Raw genomic sequence first — 23,175 nt, 5'->3', positions numbered from 1 at the left:
GAGAGGGCATCTGAGAGGGAGAGAATGGAAAGAGAGAGCAGGCAGGGAGGAGGGGAGGTTATTTTGGAGTCTCTGAACTGTAATCACCACCTACAGCTGCTTCCTCCCAGGTGCTCCAACTGGACATCAACACAGAGAGGGAGGGAGAATGCGGAGCGGAGAAGTAAGAACAGAGAGAGAGAGAGACGCTGCTTCTCCGGAGGAATGAGAAATACTCATGTAGTAAAGCTACTTGTGTTTGTCTTGCTCATAATCAGTCTGAGTTTCCATTTATCACTACATAACTAAGCCATCCACCACAGACACAGTGTGTTTCCACAGCTCTTCTCCTGCTGGGCCCCTGCAGGCAGAGGGAAGTTTTATCTTAGCAGTAGGAGGAAGTTGAGAGGGCTATCACAGAGCTGACACCACACTTCCAGTACCTGCCAGAGGAGACAGGATGGTGACTACTTTCAGAGGAAGCTAGTCTGGCTCCTAATTCTGCCAGACAGCTTGTGACTCGCACAAAGACAACTGATGACCAACAGGTGACACCAGCTAAGCAGCTGAGTTTGGTCTATGTGGAAACTCACTGTACAAATTCTGTTTGTTATTTATTATTTTATGTGGCAGGAAATGATTGAATAACTGAATGAACATTGGTTGGTGTATTCTAATACCTTATATATACAGTTAAAATCTGTGCTTAATTCCACAGAGCGCTAATACTGTGTAGGTGCGTGTCTTGGTTAAGCTGATAACTTAATACTGTTAACTCATTAGCTGGATCACTTCATCCCAAAACCACCTAATGAACTAATGAGGCCTGACTTCTTCTGTGTTGAACATTCAGAACTCAGAAATAACCTGAAGTCTTGTCCTGATAGGGTGGAACTAATACCAGAGCAGCTTGTCCACCCAGTTACGCAAGCGACTGTGTGACATTAAAGTTACACAAGAACTGGGACTTTTAAGGCATCATTAAGCAGCTGCTGATGGCTACATAGCTTGTGACAAGTACTTTTACCATAATCGAGGCTTACAGGGTGTGACTCACAAGCGCACGCACATAAACACACTCACAAACACACGTAAGTATGCACATGAACTCTTAAAAAGTAATCAACAAATGTATTAGCACTAATGTTCCACAGTGCTTCACCTTCGAGGCATGTTTCAAAAATCTTCCACCATGAGGCACAAACGCAATCAATCATATACCCAACAGCCGCACCCACACACAGTTATAGGTGTTGCTGTGTGAAGCCTTACAGGCCAGAGAATACATCATGCAGCAGTTCCCGTGCGTTACAGCAAAACCATCCACACTCAGGCATCCTGTGTTCAAATAAAATCCCTCCATTTGGTAGATTGCGGGTGCGTCCCTCTAAGTCATCCATGGCAGCCTCCCATTATTGTCCTATAAAAGTGGTTGGCGCCATGTGAGCCATACATGTCACCACCAACAGCACCACTGTCTGCTTCATTTCCAGTCTGCACACAGTAAAGCTGAATTTATACTGAAGGGGTTACGCCATACCATGTGCAGCTACACATATATGCTCCAAACATGTGTACCTGCTCAATAATGGGATTACAAGTCAGAACTACGGACTACAAGAGCTGTGATTGGCTGAGTGTGTTCTGTCCTATAAGTTTCTGATTGCTAGAGGTTGTTGAGAGTGAAGACAACATGAAGCATTTTGAAAGAAGACTTATATTCTCTTTTTCACTTTTTAACTGCAAGCCCTCTGCTCGCTGCAATCTCCGAATGACACAACGTACACATGGCGACTGCAGAGGATTGCCTCATATTCAATAATGAAGCAAGCGGGACCTTCCCGCTGTCATAGAAACCCAAGTCAAGCATAAATACAAAAAAGAGTAGTGCAGGAAAACCACCAAAGGTTAACAGCGCAACGTTGTTATCCTGTTAAAACCAGCACTCTGAGCCTTTGATGCAGTGGCATCAAAGCCTTACAGATTATAGATTACCATCAAATCAGCCCTTGCACTGCAGCGATGGACAGGCACCTGCTACTTTGCTGTAATGCCCCTTATCTCATTCTAGAATGCACAGACCTATCCAGTCGCCTCTCTGTTAGTTCCAGTAAATGTATGCAAATTTATGCTCTGTACATTTATTTTTACAATATTAGTTGTACTTTTTGTGAATAATACCGGACAATGATAACATATGACATATGGTCAGCTCATCACTTTGTAAAATCTCCTCCTGCCTACTCTGCTACCTGGCCGGTCGAGGTTTTCAAATGTAAATATCAGAGTAAACATCGAGGTAAACGTGGAGAGAATAAACACTGCTCCACACTGCCCAGCTCACTAGACCCACTACAGTTTTCCTACCATCCCAACCCATCAACAGAAGACACCTTAGCAAACATCCTCCACACCACCCTATCTCACCTGGACCAGAAAGAAAGCTATGTGAGATTATTATTCATTGACTACAGTTCAGCGTTTAACACCATAGTTCCCTCCAGGCTGGTCACAAACCTCAAGGACCTGAGATTAAACACCACACTGTGCGTGTGGATCCTTGACTATGTGATGGGCAGCCCCCAGGTGGTGAGGGTAGGCGGACACACCTCTTTTACCCTCAACCGTAACATCGGAGCACCTCAGGGCTGCGTTTTGAGCCCCCTTCTGTACTCCCTGCACACACAGGACTGTGTAGCCACTTTCAACTTCAACACCAGCATCAAGTTTGCTGATGACACAGCTGTGGTGGGCCTGATCACAAATAACAATGAAAAGGCCTACCTGAAGGAAGTAGAGGACCTGATCTGCTGGGAGCTGATAGTGGACTTTGGGAAGAAGTAGGGAAGGAACTACGCCTGCCTTAATATCAATGGATCCTCAGTGGAGAGGGTGGACAGTTTCAAGTACCTTGATGTCTACATCACTGAAGGTCTGACCTGGGCACTACATACTGACTCAGTGGGGAGAAAGGCAAAGCAGAGACTGTTTCACCTGAGATACTTGAGGAAATTCAAGGTATCCCCTCAAATACTGAGGCATTTCTACTCCTTTACCCCTTCCAATCATACACATATATTTATTACTGTTCATATTCTATTTAAACTCTTTTAATGCACAAATTGAAGGAACTGGCAGGATTACATTTCACTGTGATCCTACCTTATATGATTACATGTGACAAATAAACTTGATTTATTGATTATTCATGGGGATGGTGATTAAGGCAGGAAATGTGTGTGTTTGTGTTGGAGGGGTGATCTGGACCTCTACACACAATAGCTTTTCATAAATGAGAGAGGTCTCCGTGAAACAATGGGATGGCGGGTGATATCTACACAAGATGGACTGTTTTTTTTTTTAAGCCCTCTGCTGTTTGCATGTCTGTGTGTGAATGTGTGCCAACATCTTTCTGCAGATGCCGGTTTTTCAAACACATCAGAGAGTTCATGGCTAAATATCCATCTGGTCTGTGCTTACTGTGTTCAGATATGTATACCATATAACCCCTGTGCCATGCTTACTGATAGTAATTAGTGTCCAACAAGAGAAAGGGAGATCTCTCTTTCTAGTTTTCTACATAGTGTGACAGTGGCACAGTGCCAACCTCACCCCTCCTAAAACATACAGTCACAGTAGTGTAGTTTTCTGCCTCTCTGCCCCCGTCACTCTGCTCTGCCAGCAGCAGTGTGAGGATTAAAGGAAAATCCTGACCTCCTCATCCTCCTCTCTTTAATGCCTCTGCTCATTTTAAATGGCTCCTCCAAAACTAACCGGCTGGATTACTGCTCGGGTGCTCACCTCTGCTGAACATAACAGAACATCACATTTTGCGTACACACACACACACATACACACCCATGCACACAATGAAACACACACCCCTACACTAGTTCTTTGAGGCATCAATGATCTTTGTTCCCAGAGGTCTCCAACCCATTTAACCATTTAAGTTACTAGATTGAAACGCTGCCTGTGCAGTCCAGTGAGGGTTAAGAGGGAGAAAGAGTGGGAGACAGCCTGAGGATGACAGTCCATATGATATGCTGATATTCAATTTACCTGCCCTCCCCTCCTCTGAACACATACACACACACACACACACAAACAGACACACACCTCCCCGCTCTCAAAATTCCACCAGCAGGGCAGAAATGCTCACTCCTGTCCATCTCCCAGCCAGAGTCGCTGGCGTAGCACTTTTCTCCATTTTCATCGCCATTCTTAACCTTTATCTCACTCCTCTCCTCCCATCGTCTGCTGTCCTCCTCTCTTTATCTCTCCTCTTTTTTTTTTTCAAACAGGCTCCTCACAGCGAAACAAGGTTGTAAAGGTGGGAGATGCTGATATTGTTTGGCCCGTGTGTGTGTGTGTGTGTGTGTTTGTGTGTCTGTACTCTACATGAAGTACTATATAAGAGAGCCTAGGGGATTATATCTAAAGGAAGATTTTGGCACGCTGCCGGATACAGTAGATGGCATTTGCTGGAGGCATTTGTGTATACTTTACACATACTCCTGTTTTTTGTGCCTCTGTTTTGCAGTATAAATATTTCAAGATGTATGCAAGCTCCCTCGAAATGAGGATTTCAAGGTATTTACTATCTTTTTATGCCAATTTGGAAGTAACATGAGACCAAATTTAATAAACAAGAAAACAATTATCGAAGAACTGAATTCTTACTGGCCTGCTGAGAAACATTCTGAAGACCTACAGAGCTGAGGAAATGTTACGACATCAGATGAAGACACTTCAAACTATTTCAGTGCAATATAATCTATACCCCTGCACTGCCTTTGTGTCTGTCACACAGTGTCATATGGTCTGTCTTGTCACAAACTGAACTTGCAGGTATCAGGAGATACCCAGCATGTATATTTCATTCACGCCCACCCATTAGTTATGTGTGGAAGACTAGCTACGTACACTCACACTGTGGCCGTTTGTCTTTCTAATGGAGGGGGAAACAGCAGCGACTACAGGCAGAGAACAACTCTCATGCTCCTTTAATGGGAATGAATAAAGGATGAGTCGAGGCTCAGACACCAGGTTAAGACGCCGCTTAGCACCTCTGGCTCAACGCCAGGTGTCGGAGGCAGGGATGGAAGGAGAGGGATGGTAGCAGGAAGACAAAGAGAGGGATGAGAAGAAGGCATCAGCAAAAGCAGGTGTAATATCAAGATGGATTGATGAGCTGGTGAATGATAGATTAGATATATTGTTGGCTTAGGTATGAAATACATTAAGAGGAGGACATCATGGTGAAGAGATACACCAGGTCTCAGTGACTACTGTATATATTCTTTAGAAGTTGTAAAGGCATTTTTTTTCACAATAACTACGTAAAAAAACAGGAAAAGCGAATGGCCTGCAGAGCTAGAGAAAGCTACTTGTTGACACTGATGCTGGTTCCATACGCCTCCACAGACCTCTTCTCTTTGATCCACCTTGGGAGAAAATGAAAGGCACTGGAAGAGAGGAAAAAAAAAAAGAACAGGGACCTGGGAAGACAGATCTAAAGCAGTGCCTTTGAGAAAGTGCTGGTGATGTTGGGGAGAAGGCTGGGGAGACAGGTGGTAGTGGGACTGTGCCAGGGTAGCTAAGCTTAGTCAGCTATGTCAATAGTCATCCATCGGTAGCCATTGTGGGCTGGGAGATCAGGCCAAGAACGGGCTCTGGGATGGTGATGGCTAAACCTGCCAGTCTGCTACCTCAGACAGAGCTGTAATGGCTGCCACCTGCCCCCGGGTTACGGCAACTAGAAAGACCTCGTAGCAGCAGCCGGCAGCACCTGTGCTCAACAGTCAGATCACCACATCAAAACGAGCCTGAAGGATTAGTATGTGCTGGGGGTGGAGTCGAAAGGCGCCTGAAAAAGCCACAGACAGAGAGGTGCTTTTCTAGACGCTTTTCTTCCTGAACTGGAACGAGTGGAAAGAAATTTGTAGGTGCTGTAAAGACCAAACCTGTAAATGTGAGAGGTAAACCGTCAGACAGCCATAAATTGTACTATAAGTATAGGTATAGCTTTTCTAGAGCTAATTATTCCAAAGAAGAAGAAAGGTTTAACAGGTCATAGGCACCTGAGAGGTTTCAATATTATTCTGAAACTAGACAAAGGTAGCTGTAGAATTACTGCTCTTATCATAAAATATCTTAAGTACAACGGCCCCAACTGGGCAGTACTTTTTCCATAAAAAACAGAACAGAACACTGCCTCCTGCACTTTGAAGCTTTCAAAGTCCAGGGAGTATTTGAGGAGCTGTGGGTGATTGCTGGTGCCATGTGACATGGTGTGAGTGCATCTTATTTTAGAGTGAGAGGTTGAGATAAGGTGTTAAAAGGAGGGGAGGGAGAGGAATGCCGAGCTGTCCTTGTAAGCCTTGATACACGGTGGATGTCACCTCCCCTCCCAGGTTAAATTCTTTGATTGCAGCCACTGCCAACTAATGGCCATAGAAAATCCTCTTTATTGCATTTTGTCCCGATCCAGAGCCATTTACGCTGAGATATATTCCACTTCAAAGTGCAAAAATGTACCCTGTAATACTGAGTCCTTTTCTTTGACTGATCCTGACATCCACTTTCTCAAAAGCACTCTCTCTCTCTCTCTCTCTCTCTCTCCTCCCTCTCTGTCTTCTTCTCTGTCTCTCTTTCTGTGTGCCCCACGCAGCAGTTTATTTAGCTGTCATGTTTACATTCCTGTTCAGTCAGCCTCTCCCAGGGGAGGATGACTGGATCTGAGCACTGTGGCTGAGCCTCTCTCTCTCTCATGGCTCAAGTCAGTTACACCATGGTTACGACAGATAGCACTGGCTGATACACACAAGCATATACTCAAGACTATGGCTATTTTTTTTGTGGCTAAGAAAGGGATATGTATATACAAAGACAAACAGGCTTTCAGGAAATTACACACACACACAAAATATGAAGTCAGCGGCAAAACATCAACTAGAAACCTGTCGTTTATAGAGAAGCACTCGGTCGATTCTTTCTCAGTTATTAAAAAAGCTAAATGAGGTGTCCATCTCTCAGCTACCCTGCATGGACTGAGTAACAGTGACAATGGGCGGGGCTGGGGGAGGCTAATTGGATGGAGCTATAGGAAGTCCTGATCGCTCAGGACCCTGGCACTTCACTGGCCTCATCATTAGACTGACTGGCTCCTGTGGCCTCCGGCAGAGTGCTGTCTGCACACCCTAATGACCGCTGACTCACTCAGCACGCAGCACCGTCGCCACATTAGCCCAGCCCAGAATAGCCCCAAATAAAGAGAGATGAGAGGGGAGCTGGGATGTTAGGCGCCCATACAGTCTTATAAGATGTTACTCCAGGCCACACGCAATATGTTGTTCAGTTCATTTCTGTTGTTTTGCAACCTGTTGTTCAGTTTAACTGTTTGGATCTATGCTGCACAATTTTATGACTTATTAGTGAGTCTTGATACTACCGGTTAATACTGAGAACACATGAATTTAGAACTGCTTAAGCTGATTTTTGTTTTCTATTTATTTCGGGGCTGTGATGATGCACTGTAGCTGATAGTGATCAAAAGAGGCTCATCATGGATTGATGTTAGTGAACTGTGACAAGGACAGCGTTCATTTTCCAGCATGAATAAGTGTTGATTTTTCACTGACAATTATTCAGAGTTGAAAAGTGTTGACTGGAGAGTTGTTTACCGAGTTGATGTGTCTCTGAGTTGGCTGCACAGAATCTGCCTACCATCACCTCTAAAGCTCACTAATTAACACATTGTTGGCCAGGTGTCCTTGTCTTGGACTCGTCACCGTGAGGTTCCCAGGCAACCAGCTGAGACTCCAGAAAGTCACTGCAACCAGCGGAAAAAAGTAGACCTGCACGTATCTCTTAAAACCACAAAATGTCATTTTTACACATTGTTTTTTCTATACAGATCAAACACATGAGATATAATGTGTTAAATTCTGGTCTTCATGCTAAGCTAAGCAAACTGGCTGCTGGCTGTAGCTTCATATTTAGCATACACACGAGAGAGCATGGTATCAATCTTCTCATGTAACTACTTGCGAGTAAGCATATACACTTATTCCCCAAAATGTATGTTAACTATTTATGTACCTGAGCAAAAATGAGATACTAAGCTCACAGAATGAAACACTGTTTGGAACAATATAGACCCTGGCTCAGCAGATAGCTATGGGTTAACCAGGCTGATGGAGGGACAGAGGGCTGCTCTGTGTTCAACTGACCATGGGGGGGTGGGAGGGAGTCAGTGAGAGGGAGGGAGGGACAGAGACAGGGAGAGTTTTGTACTGTTGTCTTTCCAGTAGGAAGATAAATCTCCTCCATCTATGCAGCTTCCCTACTTAACAAGTTCATAGATAGTTTGGGGGAATGGACGAGACAAGACAGTCTTGACAGAAAAATGACAGTAAAATAGAGATGGTAATATATCATTGAAGAGGAGAGGCACTATTTTATTGTCTTTGAATGTCCACCTGTGTGTGAATGTGCGTGTATGACCCACAGAAAGAGAGAGAAAGGACACATCTGCTTGGGATTTGGGACCGGGCGATTTCACCTTCTGTCAGGAGAGAGAAAGAAAGACAGAAAAAGAGAGGGGGAGCGAGTGTGAAAGAGACATGGCCCGTCTAAAATACACCGAGTGCAGTATCAGCCAAAAATACTCCTCCTAACAAGTCAATACTGTGTATTGATTACTTCTGCGCAGGGCTTATGCAACATCACCACCTCAGTGTACAATTATGGTGAAATCACTGTGTGCAGGCAGGGGTTTGCACAGCAACCTGCTTGCCCAGTAGAGACAGAAAAGTAAACTCTTCATGTGTGCCACAGGGTCCTTAAATCAAACTGCACAATGTGAACTAATGGCCTGGAAACACTGAGAGAACTGTGCTCGCGTACACCCATATATAGAGACAGACGCGGTGAGAGAGTACAAAGAAGGCAGGAGGAGACACAGGCGTGTTAAATGTTTGCAGGGTTCTGAGCCATGGAAATGACTTGTTGATGAGAAATATTCTGCGTTTGTAAATCTAGAAGAGATTCAGACCAACATGGAGCTGAATTGGTACTCCAGTTGAGGTGGACAGAGTGGTAGAGTGGAGCCAAAGTGTCGGTGAGACACCTCTGAGTGAGATGCAATCACCTATACTCATCGTTGTCCTTCTCTCCTCTCCTCACCTGCTCCTCCCTTTTGCTCCTGCCCTCTGTACACCTCAACATCAAGTCCTCCTCCTCCTCCACCTACCCGCTACCCCCCACCCCCACCCCCTTTTCTCCTGGAACCTAACGCAGCACCATTTCCACCGGGACTCTGTTGTGAGCTCGGAGATGGCCGCGCTTAATCGATAGTGCCAGGTTGCCAAGACAACCTTGATTTCCTGTCACCGTTTTTGCAGAGCGCCGGTGATTGCGCCGGGTGTCCGTTGCACCTGCCGCCCTCTCCTCCTCCTCCTCTTCCACTGTCTCATCAAGCGCTCCTTATCCCTTGCCTCCCTCCCTCCCTCCCTTATGCCACCATAGACAAAAGAGGGAGACAGATATACAAAGGCAAAACGGATTAGACCCAAGAGGTTGGGTTTGAACAATCAAAACACAGAATTGAGTGTGAGGCCACATGTATACACATACACACACAAGTGTGCACACAAACACACACACCCTGTCATCCCTAACAAAAGCAAGCTGTGACAGCTATCATATCTACCTTGGAGGGTGATGTCATAGCACCTGGGGAGCGTTTACTATCAACCCGTCTCTCACACACACACACACACACACACACCCTCCCCCCCTTCTGCCTCTCTCTCCTCCAGGAGGGGTTGGCACCTCGTGTTTTTTTTTCATTAATGGAGAGCTCATTAATCGTGGCTGATAACGAGGACGTGGGACAGGGACATGATTAAGGGGCTCTCTCTCCTTTAGCTGGGCGCCCTTGGGGATAAACAGCCTAGGGTGGGTGTGTGTGTGTGTTCTAGTGTGCGTGCGGGCCGCATCTTAAAACAGGTAAAGGACACACACCCAGTGCTATCACTAGGACATCTCTGGGATAGGATGCTACACATGTTTTCACTTTTTAGTGATTACAGCCGCAGTCAACTTAGTCGCTCAAACAGATCGCGCCTTTTCTCGTGCCTGTGCATTAACCCTTCTCCCCTTAAAGATCTAAGTCTGTCTTTCTCAGAATTCCCTCGAGGCTACAGTTTAAGGCTAAGGGAGATGGACCGGGGACTCAGAGAGAGGAAGTTGGGACTTAAAACTAATCTCTGGAGTTTTTCCTCTACTTTTGCAGACTGTGAGGATGGTGACTCCTCAGCTTCCCAGCGCAGTCTCTCTCATAACTGGGAACAAAGAGAGGAACGTCTTGAGGGAAATGTTTACTTCTGCAAGACACATATTCTGATAGCAGCATGCAAAAAAAAAAGATAGAAGTGATTAGTGTTTTAATCAAAGTCTTTTGAAGGAGCCTTATTTTTGTGTGTTATCTTGTAATTGGTCAATTCAATAGTGCGTCAGGATGAAATGGAGTCACGTCAGTCGCTGGGGTGAACGATATATATGCCAGACTGGGCCTAATTTCTCAGAGTCAAGCATGCCGCAGACTATGAAATTGTTGATTGTAAGTTAAGAGACTAATAGGATTTTTTTTATTTGCTTGCCTCTGCCTCTATTCTGCCTACGTCCTCCTGTTCTGTTTGTGTCCAAAGTGATCTGTTTCAAACTTCACTGTCACATAAAAGATTTTCAGGTTGAGGTTGAGGCTTGATGGTATCCTGACCAGTAAAGGTGTACAGACGCAGGCAAACCAGTTTGATGCTTTCATAGGCTGTGCACCCTTTTGGTACATAGGTAATGGGTCAAATTTGACCCAGTGCAAGAGGAGACACAGTTCAGGTTTGTGCCTTGTGGTAAGGCTTTGCAAACGCAAACATACTTGCACATTTATGCACATTTATCACACATATTATAACCTGATCACCACCCATCAAATGTGTTTCATGATAAACTATGACATGTGAACATGCATTGTTGGTTAGTTGCAATTTGATGGCAAATATTTATTTTAATACTATTTATAATAATGATTTGACTATCTAAAAGGTTACCTTGTAATAAAAATGATATATTGTACTATTACATACATTTTGTATGTAAAAGATCTAGTTGTCCATTTTGTCAAGTCATCAAGACAAACAAAATATCAGATATTCCAGAAAATGTGTTCTTTGTAAATCTGCATGTCTGGTCAAGCCAATAAATGTTATATAATGCAAAAAAATCCGATTTGTACAGGTTGTGACAAACAAAAATGAGAGTGTTAGCTGAGTACCTGGGTGGTGCAGTAAAAATAAGGGATGTAATAACTGAGATTATGTTTGTGTCACACTGCACCACATCAAAACTGACCTACAAATGTAATGAATGAAAGTGATCCAGAAACACGACAGGATGTTATGACGTCTCAGCCAGAGAGCAGAGATCAGTCTGTACATACATAAGGGCTTTGTAGTACAGCAATCGTTTAGTCTTACACACACATTAAATCCAATCTGTCTGGACCAGGACCCTAATCCCCTCTCCACGGCCATGCAGACAAGCAGACAGTAATCCTCCATATTTGTATATTAATAGCCAGAGTCTCAGGGGGGGCCTCTCTATATATCGTGATGTATGTTTTATTAGTTGGTTAATCTGCTTGTCGATCAGAGGACCTGGTCCATTTAAACCTGGGTTTTAATAAAAATACAGCCAGCCCCGCCTGAGGGATAAGCTCCCCAAGGACAAGGGAAAGAGAATGCCTGGATTCAATAGACTCATCATCAACAATAACCAGCTTTACATCAATGTTATCTGTCACAAGGCAATACAATTATTAGGTGGAATCCAGCCCTGGGCCTCTGCCCTTTCCTAAGAAGAGGGCTAGATAAAGCCTGACCCAAATATAAGCCTGCTACCTTGTTACCATAATGCACGCTTCAATCAACTCTAATGTTATTTCTGAGGACGTACTTTAGAATCATTGTGTGTGTCCATAACAATCCACATTGCCCTGAGAAGCTCTCCCTGTCCTCCTGAGGACTTGACCCTCAGATACTCAGGTGGAACAGATCTGGTTAAAATGCCGTTCCACGTCAGTGGACACAACCAGCGCACTAAAGGAGAGCGCAGAGGTGAGATTCCTTTAGATCTGAATCACGTTGGAGTCGTCTGCTCACCTCTCAACCCGTCTAGACGCTGTGTCACTGCCACACCCCGCCGGACATCTATCCTGATTCAATAGATTTATCAGACAGCCATTCGATTAGAAGGGCACTGCTTTAAATTAGCTGGCAAGTCAGAGAGTGATTGAGGTGGACTGGACAGGAGGGCCATTACAGCGTAAGGGACATTGTCCTTCCTGCTTACCGATGGTCGTCAGTCGCCAGTGATTACGATGATGTCTGTAGTCATTTCAACTACAAGGCCTGTGGACAACTGCTGATACAATTACATTGGTGAATTTATACATGATAATCTCTTTAAAATATTTGACTCTAATACAGAGGTATGTGGCATCAGTGTGCAGGCACAGTTTTATGGTAGGCATCAATCAAAGTGACTTCCATTGGGTAAACAAACAAACAGCTTTTAAACATCTGGCTAGGAGAGATAGAGAGGGAACGAGCTAGGCACCCTAGGGAGATGTGTGGTTTTCCTCTGAGATCTGTAGATTAGGAGGAAGGATGGAGGGAAGGGCAGAATATGAAACAAAAAAGAATAGGAAGGGAGCCTCAGAAACAGTTCACGCTCAGGTCAGAATTCAGGTGGAGGTCAGGAATGCACTCAAAAACCACGCTTAACACACTGAACCACACACACACACACACAGAAAGACACAAAAAGCATGGCCTTTAAATGCATTGCAGCCAGACCATGTGACTCTCACGGGGTAATCTCATGGGAGCATCCCCCACCCCTGATCTCCCTGATGGACTATAACAACAGGAAGTCAGCTTGGCCTGCAACTAACACCACACCACACCTACAGATAACTGTTCACTCTCTCACACACAGCACATATTAACACAGAAACATTCACACCCGCACAGAAACGCACATGTGCAGCCATGTCTTGCACCACTCCAGCCTTCCTAATCATTCATACGTTATATTAACGGCAGCCATTTATCAGTCATCACAGTTAAGTCTAAGTTTAATCCCTCTAAAAGTGTGCTGTGTGGGGCAGAAGAATCGATGGCAGGGTGCCCACTGCTGCTGGCGTCGGTGGCGAGCGAGACGCGCTGCAGCCTGGCACTGAAACAAGGAGAGACCAAGGCTGGCAGGGGGTGGGCTTTCAGTGGCTGAATAGCCCTTGTTTATCTAGGTCCCTCTGGGAAGTCAGGACACTGCAGTGAATAGGAGCCAGTTAGCAGCGATGGCATAATAAGACTGGGGGGAGGACGGGGGTCATTGAAATTCAACGCAGGCTACTGTCAAGACAAACCACCCTTGCCAGCTGTGGCAGCAACTCAAAAGGAGCAAGGGAGTGTTTTCTAAGGCTGAGGTTTTGGGTTAACAACACAACATTAGGTGACGGAGAGGCTTTGATCGGGCAATGCTTACTCATCAAAAATCCCAGATGAGACGTGGAATCCGTTGTTGTTTAAAAGGACGGAGGAATCTCAGCTGCTTAACCAAAGCTGAGCGAGGCAGGCACATAAATGTGTCTAATTTAAGTCATGAATTTCCCTCTGAGAATGACACTGACATGACAGGCAAAACAGCACCAGGCTATTTTCTCTTTAGGCCTCTGTGTCATACAGTGTCCAGGCACTCTTTGCCCTGTATGGGCAGGTCAGAAGTGACTGGAAGCACTCTTCATTCCTTTTTCCAAGTCTAAGCTGGATAGCTAGGTGCTCTGCAGAAAAAAAGGTACTTTCGTTCCTGGGCTGACCCTTCAATTTACACAGCCAAATCTTTTATATGTCTCTGAAAAGAAATGCTGTTTTTCTCTGCCTTCTGTGAGGTGTGTAACAAGCGGGTCTTCATCTTAGCAATAGCGCTAATTCTTTTTCCAGGCTTTCATGTTTTCTGCCCCGTTTGTGGTCTCGGCAGCCCCTGATGAGGAGCCTTAAATAGGCTGCCACAGGTGCTGGGGGCCGGGTGAGTGAAGGAGGAGGGGGAGCCGTCCTGGATGGGAGCAGGGCCGCAGGAAGCCTCTTGTTTTCACAGAGATAAAGGGCTTTCAGGTTGCATCCTGGGCCGTAATCTCTCACACACTTCCTGGTTTTGTTCACGGTGAGGCAAGAGAAAATGACAAACTAACCTTGGCCCTGAGAGGCTGATCGATAGCTTCTGATGAGACAGGATGTGTATCTGGCGTTCGTGGATTTGAAGAGCATAAAATGACAAAGAGACAGCCCGGATTTGATTTTGAGCCGTGTTCATTAACGGCCCTTGATCGGGGCTGATTTATGGGTTCATTTATTCCGAGTGCTGGTTCATTACTGATGATGATTATAAAAGTGTGCATATAATTTCTTTCCTGACCTCTTCATTTGCTTTTAGAGCACAATTATCATTGTTCAAAGCTCTTACATCCTAATTACAGAAAAGATAACGCTGCCTTCCTTCAAATTCAAGTTCCTCCTTAACCAGTCACTTAGTGCCAGCCCTGTGTTAAAAAAGATCCATTTACTAGAAATTTGCATGAAAGGGGTTTATTGAAAAGTTGGCATTGAGGAGCAGCACAAACTTCAGAAGAACAGGCAACACACTCACAGTCAAAACGCTCACATTCCTCCTCTTTTCTCTGCTGCTCTTACATTTTCTCTCTTTATTCTGAACATGTCCTTCTTGAGAAGGCCAGTATTTGACCGTGAGCCACACCCTGTTCTCCTGCCAGAGGAAACTTTCAATCTCTGCCTCCCTCCCTCACTCTGTCTGTAGCTCTGGCTCTCTCATACTTTTGTCAGGTGTTATTTATGAGTGCTGTATAGCTGAGTTGCTGCATGCCTACAGCACCTGCTGGTTTTGGAGAATCAGAGCCAAGGCAGCTGCCGGACAGAGGAATGATAGAAAGAGAGACAGAGCAAAAAGGAAAGAATACATACTGTAGGACACAAGAACAAGCTAAAGAGTGTGACAATTTATGAGAAAAAGAATTAGAAGGTTACGGAAGGAAAGCAGAGGCGAGTGCCCAACGGTGGTGCAACAGCGTGTGGTGATGTTGTAAGTGCCCTGGCATGCAGCTAACAGATCGTACAACTAATGAAGGGTGTTATGATGGGAACACTAGGAGAAAACAAACAAACAAGTGATGAGTGAGTGGTAATTAATAGTGTTGTACAACTCCATACATGATCAATTAAAGGCCATGTTTCATTGACTTGCACGCAAAAGTGCCGGCGCCAGTGTAACAAGAGAGGGGAGGGCCCTGTCAGCAGGAGTAAGAAGACAGATGTACAATCGCCTAGCTACGGAGATCCGAGGGTATCTACTCCCCTCCCTTCACTACCCTCTACACACACATTACACCCACCTATGTATTTATGGAACGTGCTCAGGAAGGCCCCAGTATGTTTTGACTGTAAACACCTGAACATTGGTAGCGGTGAGCTGAGCCAGGACAGGTGGGCTGAGAAAGGTCAAGGGTCGCTGGCTGAATTCCAGTTCCCAGAATTGACAGAGTCATAGAGACACAGTGCAAAAAAGTATGAACTATGTACTTTGCTTTTGAAGGTCTTTGATTGTGTATCACTGGTGTTTGTGTGGTACGATGCCTACAAGTTGGTTAAATGTAACATTAACTACAGTATGTGTTTGAGCAATACTCTGAGAATAGCAGAAAGAACAATGATACCAAGGTAGCAGAAGTGAGAAAAATATGGGTTTATGTAACAAGGAAATACACAGATAAATCATGGAGGTAAATGCATTCAATGACAGATATTTCTCAAACAGGGTCCAGCTTCTTGGGGAGGAACTTGATGAAACCAAATGACGAACGCAAACTTCAGGAAAGACACAACTGTACAAAGACAAAACACTGGCATCTTAAGGAAATACAGTAAGTCCCAATGATTAATCTGAGTACTGACCTGAGTATTAAAACGTTATTCCTATGTTGCTCTCCCCTGTTTTTCTGCCCTGCTTTGTATTTCTCATTCACAAAGACATACTGTAGATCCTTTTTACAGCAGTCAGTGAGTGTGTCTAGGCTTGGCTGCCTCCTTAGGTTAGGTCACACTAGTGGGGTCATGGGGAGCTCAACAAAATGCTCATGGGTTAAATGGGGCGATGCGGATGCTCCATGCCTCCCTCTATTCTGCCCTCCCTCTGTTTTCAGGCTGGCCATTCTCCTCTCATTAATCCTGTGTGGATGTTTATCCATGTTGACATTCAGCATAGCAGCCGGCCCTCTCTCTGACTAACAAACAGGGTGACTAAGGTTTTTTTTTGCCTGAGCTGTCACAGTGTTAGCTTAGCCCGGCTAGCTCAATGCACAAGCTTGGGAGACAGAGGGGCACTCGATTTGTTAGTCATCGTGGCCCTTGGGACATCACAGCCAGGCTGTGCGACTACAATCAGTGTGTGAATATGAATGCATACCCCCTCAGGAGGGCCATTATCAGTTCTGTGTGCTACGGAGAGGAAAATCAATATGGTCATCATAACAGGCTGGCAAAAAGCCAGCCACTAGGCTGTGTTCAAAGCATAATACATGGCAGCAGATTACTCCTCGTCTGATGTCATCTAATTTCATCCTTGTAGACAGAGACACTGTGGGACTATAATAAGGTCAAGCACATTTGGAAGGGACTAGCCATCCAACATCTATGTCAAAAAAGACAATAAAAAAAAGTCAACAAACTGACAGTCAGGTGGTCTGAAGTGAAGCTACAGCAGAGGTTTGTCCTGATGAGTTTTTGCCACAAACACAAGCTGGTGTAAGAGCCCCTTACCGGGCCCGCCTTCTGCCTTTTGTGTCAGTCCAATCTTTTTCATTAACCGGTCCACTGAAGACCACAAGGAGGGGAGGGGATGGATGGACGGGCGGGAAGAGAAAGAAGGAGGTGGTGATGATGATGGGGGGGACAAGGAGGGGTCTGCAGGCAGCCCCAAAGGGACTCACTGTGGGCCTGAAGAGCAGCCACCAAATACATGATTAAAAACACACATCAACAGGCAGCGCTGGGCACACCGTACACAATATTTACCTCTGCAAGGATGGCAATTTAGAGGTAATCACTCCCTCAAGTATACACACTACTAGAGAATATTATCTCTCACCCCCACACCTGTGAGGAGGGGCTGAGAAGGAGGAAGAGACCGAGAAGGAACAAGGGACAGTTAAGGTGAAAGAAAAGAGAAAGAAAAGAAAAGAAAAACATAGTTGGAGAGTGTATGAGGTTGAAATCATCTTGCAAACACACCTGTCTGCCCATGACTCACTGCTTTGGAGTCTGGAAAGGAGAGGAGGGCAGAGGAGGCTTTTCTGCTCAGTTAGCTTACATGATACACTTAACTGAGCTCTCCTCCCTACGCTGCACTGCAACAAATACCTGCCTACACCACATTCTGTGTCAGTATCAGTGTTTAGGGTCAAGACTGTCTAGGCTGTTGTAGACCAACACAACTTAGTAACAACAAGCATGCCAGTATGGATGTTGTTCCACATTTTGTGTCACGTCAAGGTAGCAGCTGTGGTCACTACAGTACCTAAATGAGCCTTCATGCTGAAGAGAAGCAGCCCGGGCTCTTATTCTGGGGGGCCACATTTTGCTTCAGAGCAACGGTTGTGTTTTTGTTCAGTTCACTGAGCTGACGCGTCGCTACAACTCCCACCGCCTCATCCTTGTATTACCCCCTACTACGCCCATTACTCCCCTCCCCTACTCAGCAACTCCAGGATGTTTCTGTCCTTTCAGGGACAGTGTTGCCGATCTGCGGATGGCTGCGTCATCGTCAGTTAGGGAGCCTCCGAGGCGTGCGGCCCCCATCATATTGTCCTGTCATGCAGATGGACCCCTCATGGCCAATGCTGGGGATTTAGGGAAACTCCTGCCTGCTGTGCCAAATTAAGCCCTCACCCTGACATTAAAAACAGCACACTGGGTAGCACACATCTGCACTTTAAAACACACAAGACAGAAATGCCACAGGGATGCGGTGGCGTTAATGTTAAGGCAAGCGAGCGTGACGCAGACGTAAGCTACATTTCCAAGACAAAAATGTCAAACAGAGTGCTGCAACGCAGGCCCTTGAGGGCCCGAGGGCCGTGTGAGAGAGGGATTTGATGAATTCTGTGAACGTTCCACGGATTCCTCCCTCGCGGGGACCTTTGGGAAAAGAATGGGTCATATGCAAATGGCATGCACAGTATGGAGGAGAAGTTTCCCACAAGCCGAGTGTGAAAAGGGCTCTCCCTCCCCATGCCGGGCCCGCTGAATGGGCCTTTTCTTCTGCCACTGAAAGTGTATGAGGTAGAGCAGGCAAACTGCAAAGGTAACTAGGCTCTTTCTCTTCAGGCTTTCTCACTAAAGCCTGAACACACAATGGTTCATTTAAGCATTCAGCCACACAAACCCCAATAAAGCACATCCAAGCGCAGTTAAGGGGGTTACTGAAACTGACTCTGGGTTTAAAACTCCTTCCTTACTGAGAGAGAGCACCTTTTTATAGGCTAATGCGCTCAGCCTCCATGGGAGCAGCTAATCATTAAGCTTCCTTAACAGAGGTGGGAGTGTGGTCGTACATCACATAATTTTAATTCCCCGGAATGGTCAGATGAGGACAGGCCTCTTCCCATCCTGATGGACATATTAGATGAAGCTAAGCAGGAAGCAAAACTTTTTTTTCCCAAAAGGTTTATAAAAAAGACTAGTTTTAAACTTTACCTGTACGGGATCAAAAATTCTTTTTGAGTTATTTTTGCTGATGTATGTCCCAAGCAAAACATACGCCTGGTTTTGGCCCTTAAGTCTATATTCGTCCGCAAGATAGCTGCCATGTGTGTCATGCTGTTTATCTGCCAGCACCAGTCCTTCAGCTGTCACCTGTTGTAAAAATCTTTGGTCACCTCAGCCACTTCTCACCAACTCTCTCCATCCCCCCTTCTCAACTCCACAGGGAACATATAGTCCACAGTTTAAGGGGTCAGCGAGGAATGGACAGAAAGAAGGAGGGAGTGTAGAAAAAGCTGAGGGCTCCAACACTCCCTCCCTCCCACCCTTCTCTTCCCCTTTCATTGAACAGACTTAAACACAAACACAATTGGACATGCTGGAAGCCTCACAATGGCACAGGGGGGGAAAGTGAAGTCATACTCTAGGCACGCATGGGTGCCTAGGTCAGGGGGCAATCAACAGCACCCCTGGCTACTGTGTCTTAACCCCCCAAATAAAGGACGAGCTCTGGAGGGAGGAGTGAGAGGGAAGAGACAGAGAGAGAGAGCAGAGGCGGGGGATTTTCTTCTTACTTGGCACTTTCTAATGAAGCTGCTGAGGAAGTTGCAGTGAGATAAATGAAAAATTTCCTCCTCTGCTAAACTCTTCACACAACAGGGGTGGACCTTTTAAATGTAAACAGATGTCTTTTAAAACACTGAAGTGGCATGGGGAGCTACAGAGCCAATCCCCACCTCCTCTGAAGCCTTTACTATAGCCTGAAACATTGCTTGTTTCAATAAACAAATAACTAAAGCACTGTTTTTTTTATTGTTCTCCAACACACTTATAGCATGTAGTTGTATTCAATAGTTTCTAGAGGGGGTGAGTGAGTCCAGGACACTAAGTATAGTTTAAGTATAGTTTTACCAGGCCAATAAACATGGTCTTCAACATCACATGAGTTGTTGCCAAGTGCCAAGCCCACAACCTCATTTTCCTTATTTGATAGATGATTCATCAAGGTGCAAGTAAGTGTGTGAGTGTGTGTCAGAAAGAGCGAGGAGGAAAGAGGAAGAGAGAGACACAGAGTAGGGAAAAAGACAAATGATCCTCGTGATATAGTCAAATAAATTGAAATCCTAGCTACCTGTATGCACACTCATTTCAAAGTTTCTTTGTAACACTGTTCTGAAATCATCAGCCCTGCTCTCGAGCATGGGTACAAAGCTGTCCTAGCACAGCCCTGTTTATTTTTGCAAAGAATGTTAATACCGGGCGCATTCCTCTATTCCCAAATTGCTGTGTTAAATTACCATTGCAGGGAATGGCTGCTATTCCTGAGGGGAGCTGACATGGGGAGAAGCGACAAAGGAAGCTGTAGTATCCCACCGATTGCAAACACCTGTCGTCCTGCAGGCTGTTAACACCTCTCTGTTTACAGCAGGGAATGGAGCTCACCTTGATCTCAGCTCCCCCTGCTAGCCAGGGACCTGGCAAAGCCACTGACCAAAACAAGCTGGGCAACACTTGATGGCTTGCTTAATTATAAGAGCCCAAGCAATGGCTGTTGAAAGTTTTTTCATCATGTGGGGATGGCTATGCACAGAGACAGATTTCAACAAAGACAGAAGCCTGTATAAAATGCCAAAGTGTTACATGAAAATGTAACAAATCCAAGGCTATGACAACATGCAACACCAGCCTAACTTCATGTATGAATTCCCTTAAAAAAACAGCAATGTTAATTTACATAACAGATCACCAGCCTTGTCACAAAGTGGGAGGAAGTGAGGACTTAAAAGCAGACCTTGGTGGCTTTTTGAAGCAAATGCAAATGAGGCAAAGTCACAAGCAACACATCTGTTTGGTTACGGGATGTGACTTTAAATAACAATAGGCTTGTGTCATTATTGAGAAATGTTAAATAAAACCCTGTTAAGTTACAGGAAAAAGGGACCACATGACAAGTACACATCCTGGAGTCTTTCCACAGCAAATAAGGGTCCCTTTCTCACACAAACCAAACAAATATCCACACCTTGACAGCAGGACCGTTATCTGAGGTGTGTCCACATATTTACACACAAGTTCCAGGGACGAAATACATAACTGAACACGCCCCATAACAAACGAGCTGCCAGTGGAACACATCACTCATCGGGTATCCGCAGAAAATTCATATGAGAGCAAAGTCGCACCAGAAAACACCGTTTGGTTGCATTTTTAGCACAACCTCAACTATCGTTTCTTCCACTATCCCATATCTGACGATGCAGGTTCGTTTTGACTAAATAAAATATACCTAGATTTCCTGCATCACCCTACACTGAGTGACACAACACATACGTGTTGATACACAACACGTTGTCAGAACCGCGACTGAAAAAGAAAAATGCTTTCTTACTCATTTCAAAGAATTAAAATAAATGAAACGTATTGAAACCCTCTGCGGTTTTCAATACAGCTCACGACGTAAAAACAAAGAAATGTAGCAGGAAAACAGGTAACGTCCCGAACAAGTAAAATTAAATTTACATTTACGCTTGTTATACAAACAGATGAGAAAAATAGAAACAAAGTATCCAGACAAGCACCGTACACGCTACTTTGTAACCATTTAAACATTATTTCCAGACCACAGTAAGGTGGCTGAAAACCCGTTGAGCTCAACATACCGAAACTATAAAACGCAGATTATGTAGCACTTCTTCCGTTTTATGAATACGCCAACTGTTTCAAAATAAGTAATAACGGAATAATAAAGAAAAACTGTCTGTTTAAAGGCTCGCTCGCGTCGCGTCCGCGGTCCTACAAGAATCAGGATTCCCAGCGCGCGACTGGAGAGGATCCGCTGTCCTTATATGGGCTGCTCACACAAACAGCGCGTGAGATATCCCTCGTTCTCCGGAACCTAAGTTACCCCATCCATGTTTCTGCTAAGCTTTCTTACTTCACCATGAAAACCCCGCTGTTAAAACAGTAAAATGAGCGATGAACGCAGCATTGAAGTAAAACACTGTAATAAGTTGGAGGATGAGGGAGGAAAAAAGAACTGCTGGAAATGTAACCTACAGCTCAACAACACGAATTTCTTCTATTTTCTTCTTCAAAACAGCATTAAGGATTCGTCGATAATATAAACCTAGCTAATTTAAAGAACATAGTAGATAAGATTAAATCGGGTAAAAATGCGTTTTGTCCACCTCGTAGTGCAGCAACAGTGTCCTGTCGCTACCTGCTATGAGTACGCAAAAGAAAGAAAGAACAAACAAAACAGTTGTGTTTTCCCCGTTTGAGAAGCAAAGACGATGTTATCGACGTTTTCGACAAAATCACAGTTATATATAATGTTTTTTCATAGGAAATTGTCAAAGACCAGTCTGTCGAGGCTGCAATAACAACCAGGTAGCCTGTTTTCCCACAGAAACAGGTCCGAGTTTGGTGGTGGGCTTTCAAAACTCGACATAATGTTTAAAAATCAATGAATGGCGAGTCTATAAGGAGGGTTAAAGTGTATTAAAATTAATAAAGAGGTCTAAAGTGGAGACAAAAGCTGGTCCACTCATAACAGGGTGAGGTGCGAATAACGGTCTCCGGTGCAGCGGACCGCTAGGCGGAGGGAGAGACGCGACCCAGGTATAACGGTACACACATAGGGCTGTAATACAGCGCTCACTTGCTACTTCCCAACACTTTCTGTTACTGAAAACCGGACTTCTGGGCTGCCAAAGTTTTCGGCGAAATTACCGGGAGACAGAACAGCCTTTCCACCCTTTCCCCGAAAGAAAATCCCCGCGTCGGAAGTAGTTTTACTCACCGTTGTTCCTCCTCGGGTTCGCCTGCTTTCTGCGCTTACACCTGGGGCCATCCGCCATGATCCTTTCGTTGTGTCTAAATGCTGCCGGAGAGTCACCTCCTCTCTCACCCCTCTCCCCCCCTCCTCCTCCTCCTCCCTCCCCTTCACCTCCCCTTACCCGCACCTGGTTTACGACACTCAGCTTTACGACATCACCTTCCCGCACCTCCCAGACCCACGCTGCCAGCACCATTCATACTGGGAGTGAGAGATGACTGTATGTGTACTGTACCTGCCCAGTCTGTTAGAAATGTGTCATGTGCTGAAAACATATGAAACAGCTATATCTTCCTGTCCTTGTATATTAAAAGGTATAGGTGATAGTGGTAGGGGATTTTGCCTGGTTTTTGCATTATTCATAACATCACAAACTACTTACCTCACACACTTATTTATTTATTTTTTGTTTTTATTTCTTTCGTCCAATATTTTTGACATCATCAGAGCATATTATGTTATGAT

The 23,175-nt window shown here is 45.0% G+C and overlaps 1 protein-coding gene across 1 annotated transcript in view; it reads right to left on the bottom strand.

Moving 5' to 3' along the window:
- zeb1b (zinc finger E-box binding homeobox 1b) overlaps positions 1 to 22,768 on the bottom strand; it is a 49,334-nt gene extending 26,566 nt beyond the window's left edge. The window contains exon 1 of the mRNA XM_044339726.1: positions 22,675 to 22,768. Coding sequence (XP_044195661.1) covers positions 22,675 to 22,732 — 58 coding nt within the window. The 5' untranslated portion in view covers positions 22,733 to 22,768. The remainder of the gene's footprint in view (positions 1 to 22,674) is intronic.
- Between the last annotated feature and the right edge of the window lie 407 nt (positions 22,769 to 23,175).

This window comes from Thunnus albacares, chromosome 21, assembly GCF_914725855.1.
Source record: "Thunnus albacares chromosome 21, fThuAlb1.1, whole genome shotgun sequence".
In the NCBI taxonomy this organism is placed as follows: domain Eukaryota; kingdom Metazoa; phylum Chordata; class Actinopteri; order Scombriformes; family Scombridae; genus Thunnus; species Thunnus albacares.
This window is presented reverse-complemented; position numbering and strand designations above follow the sequence as displayed.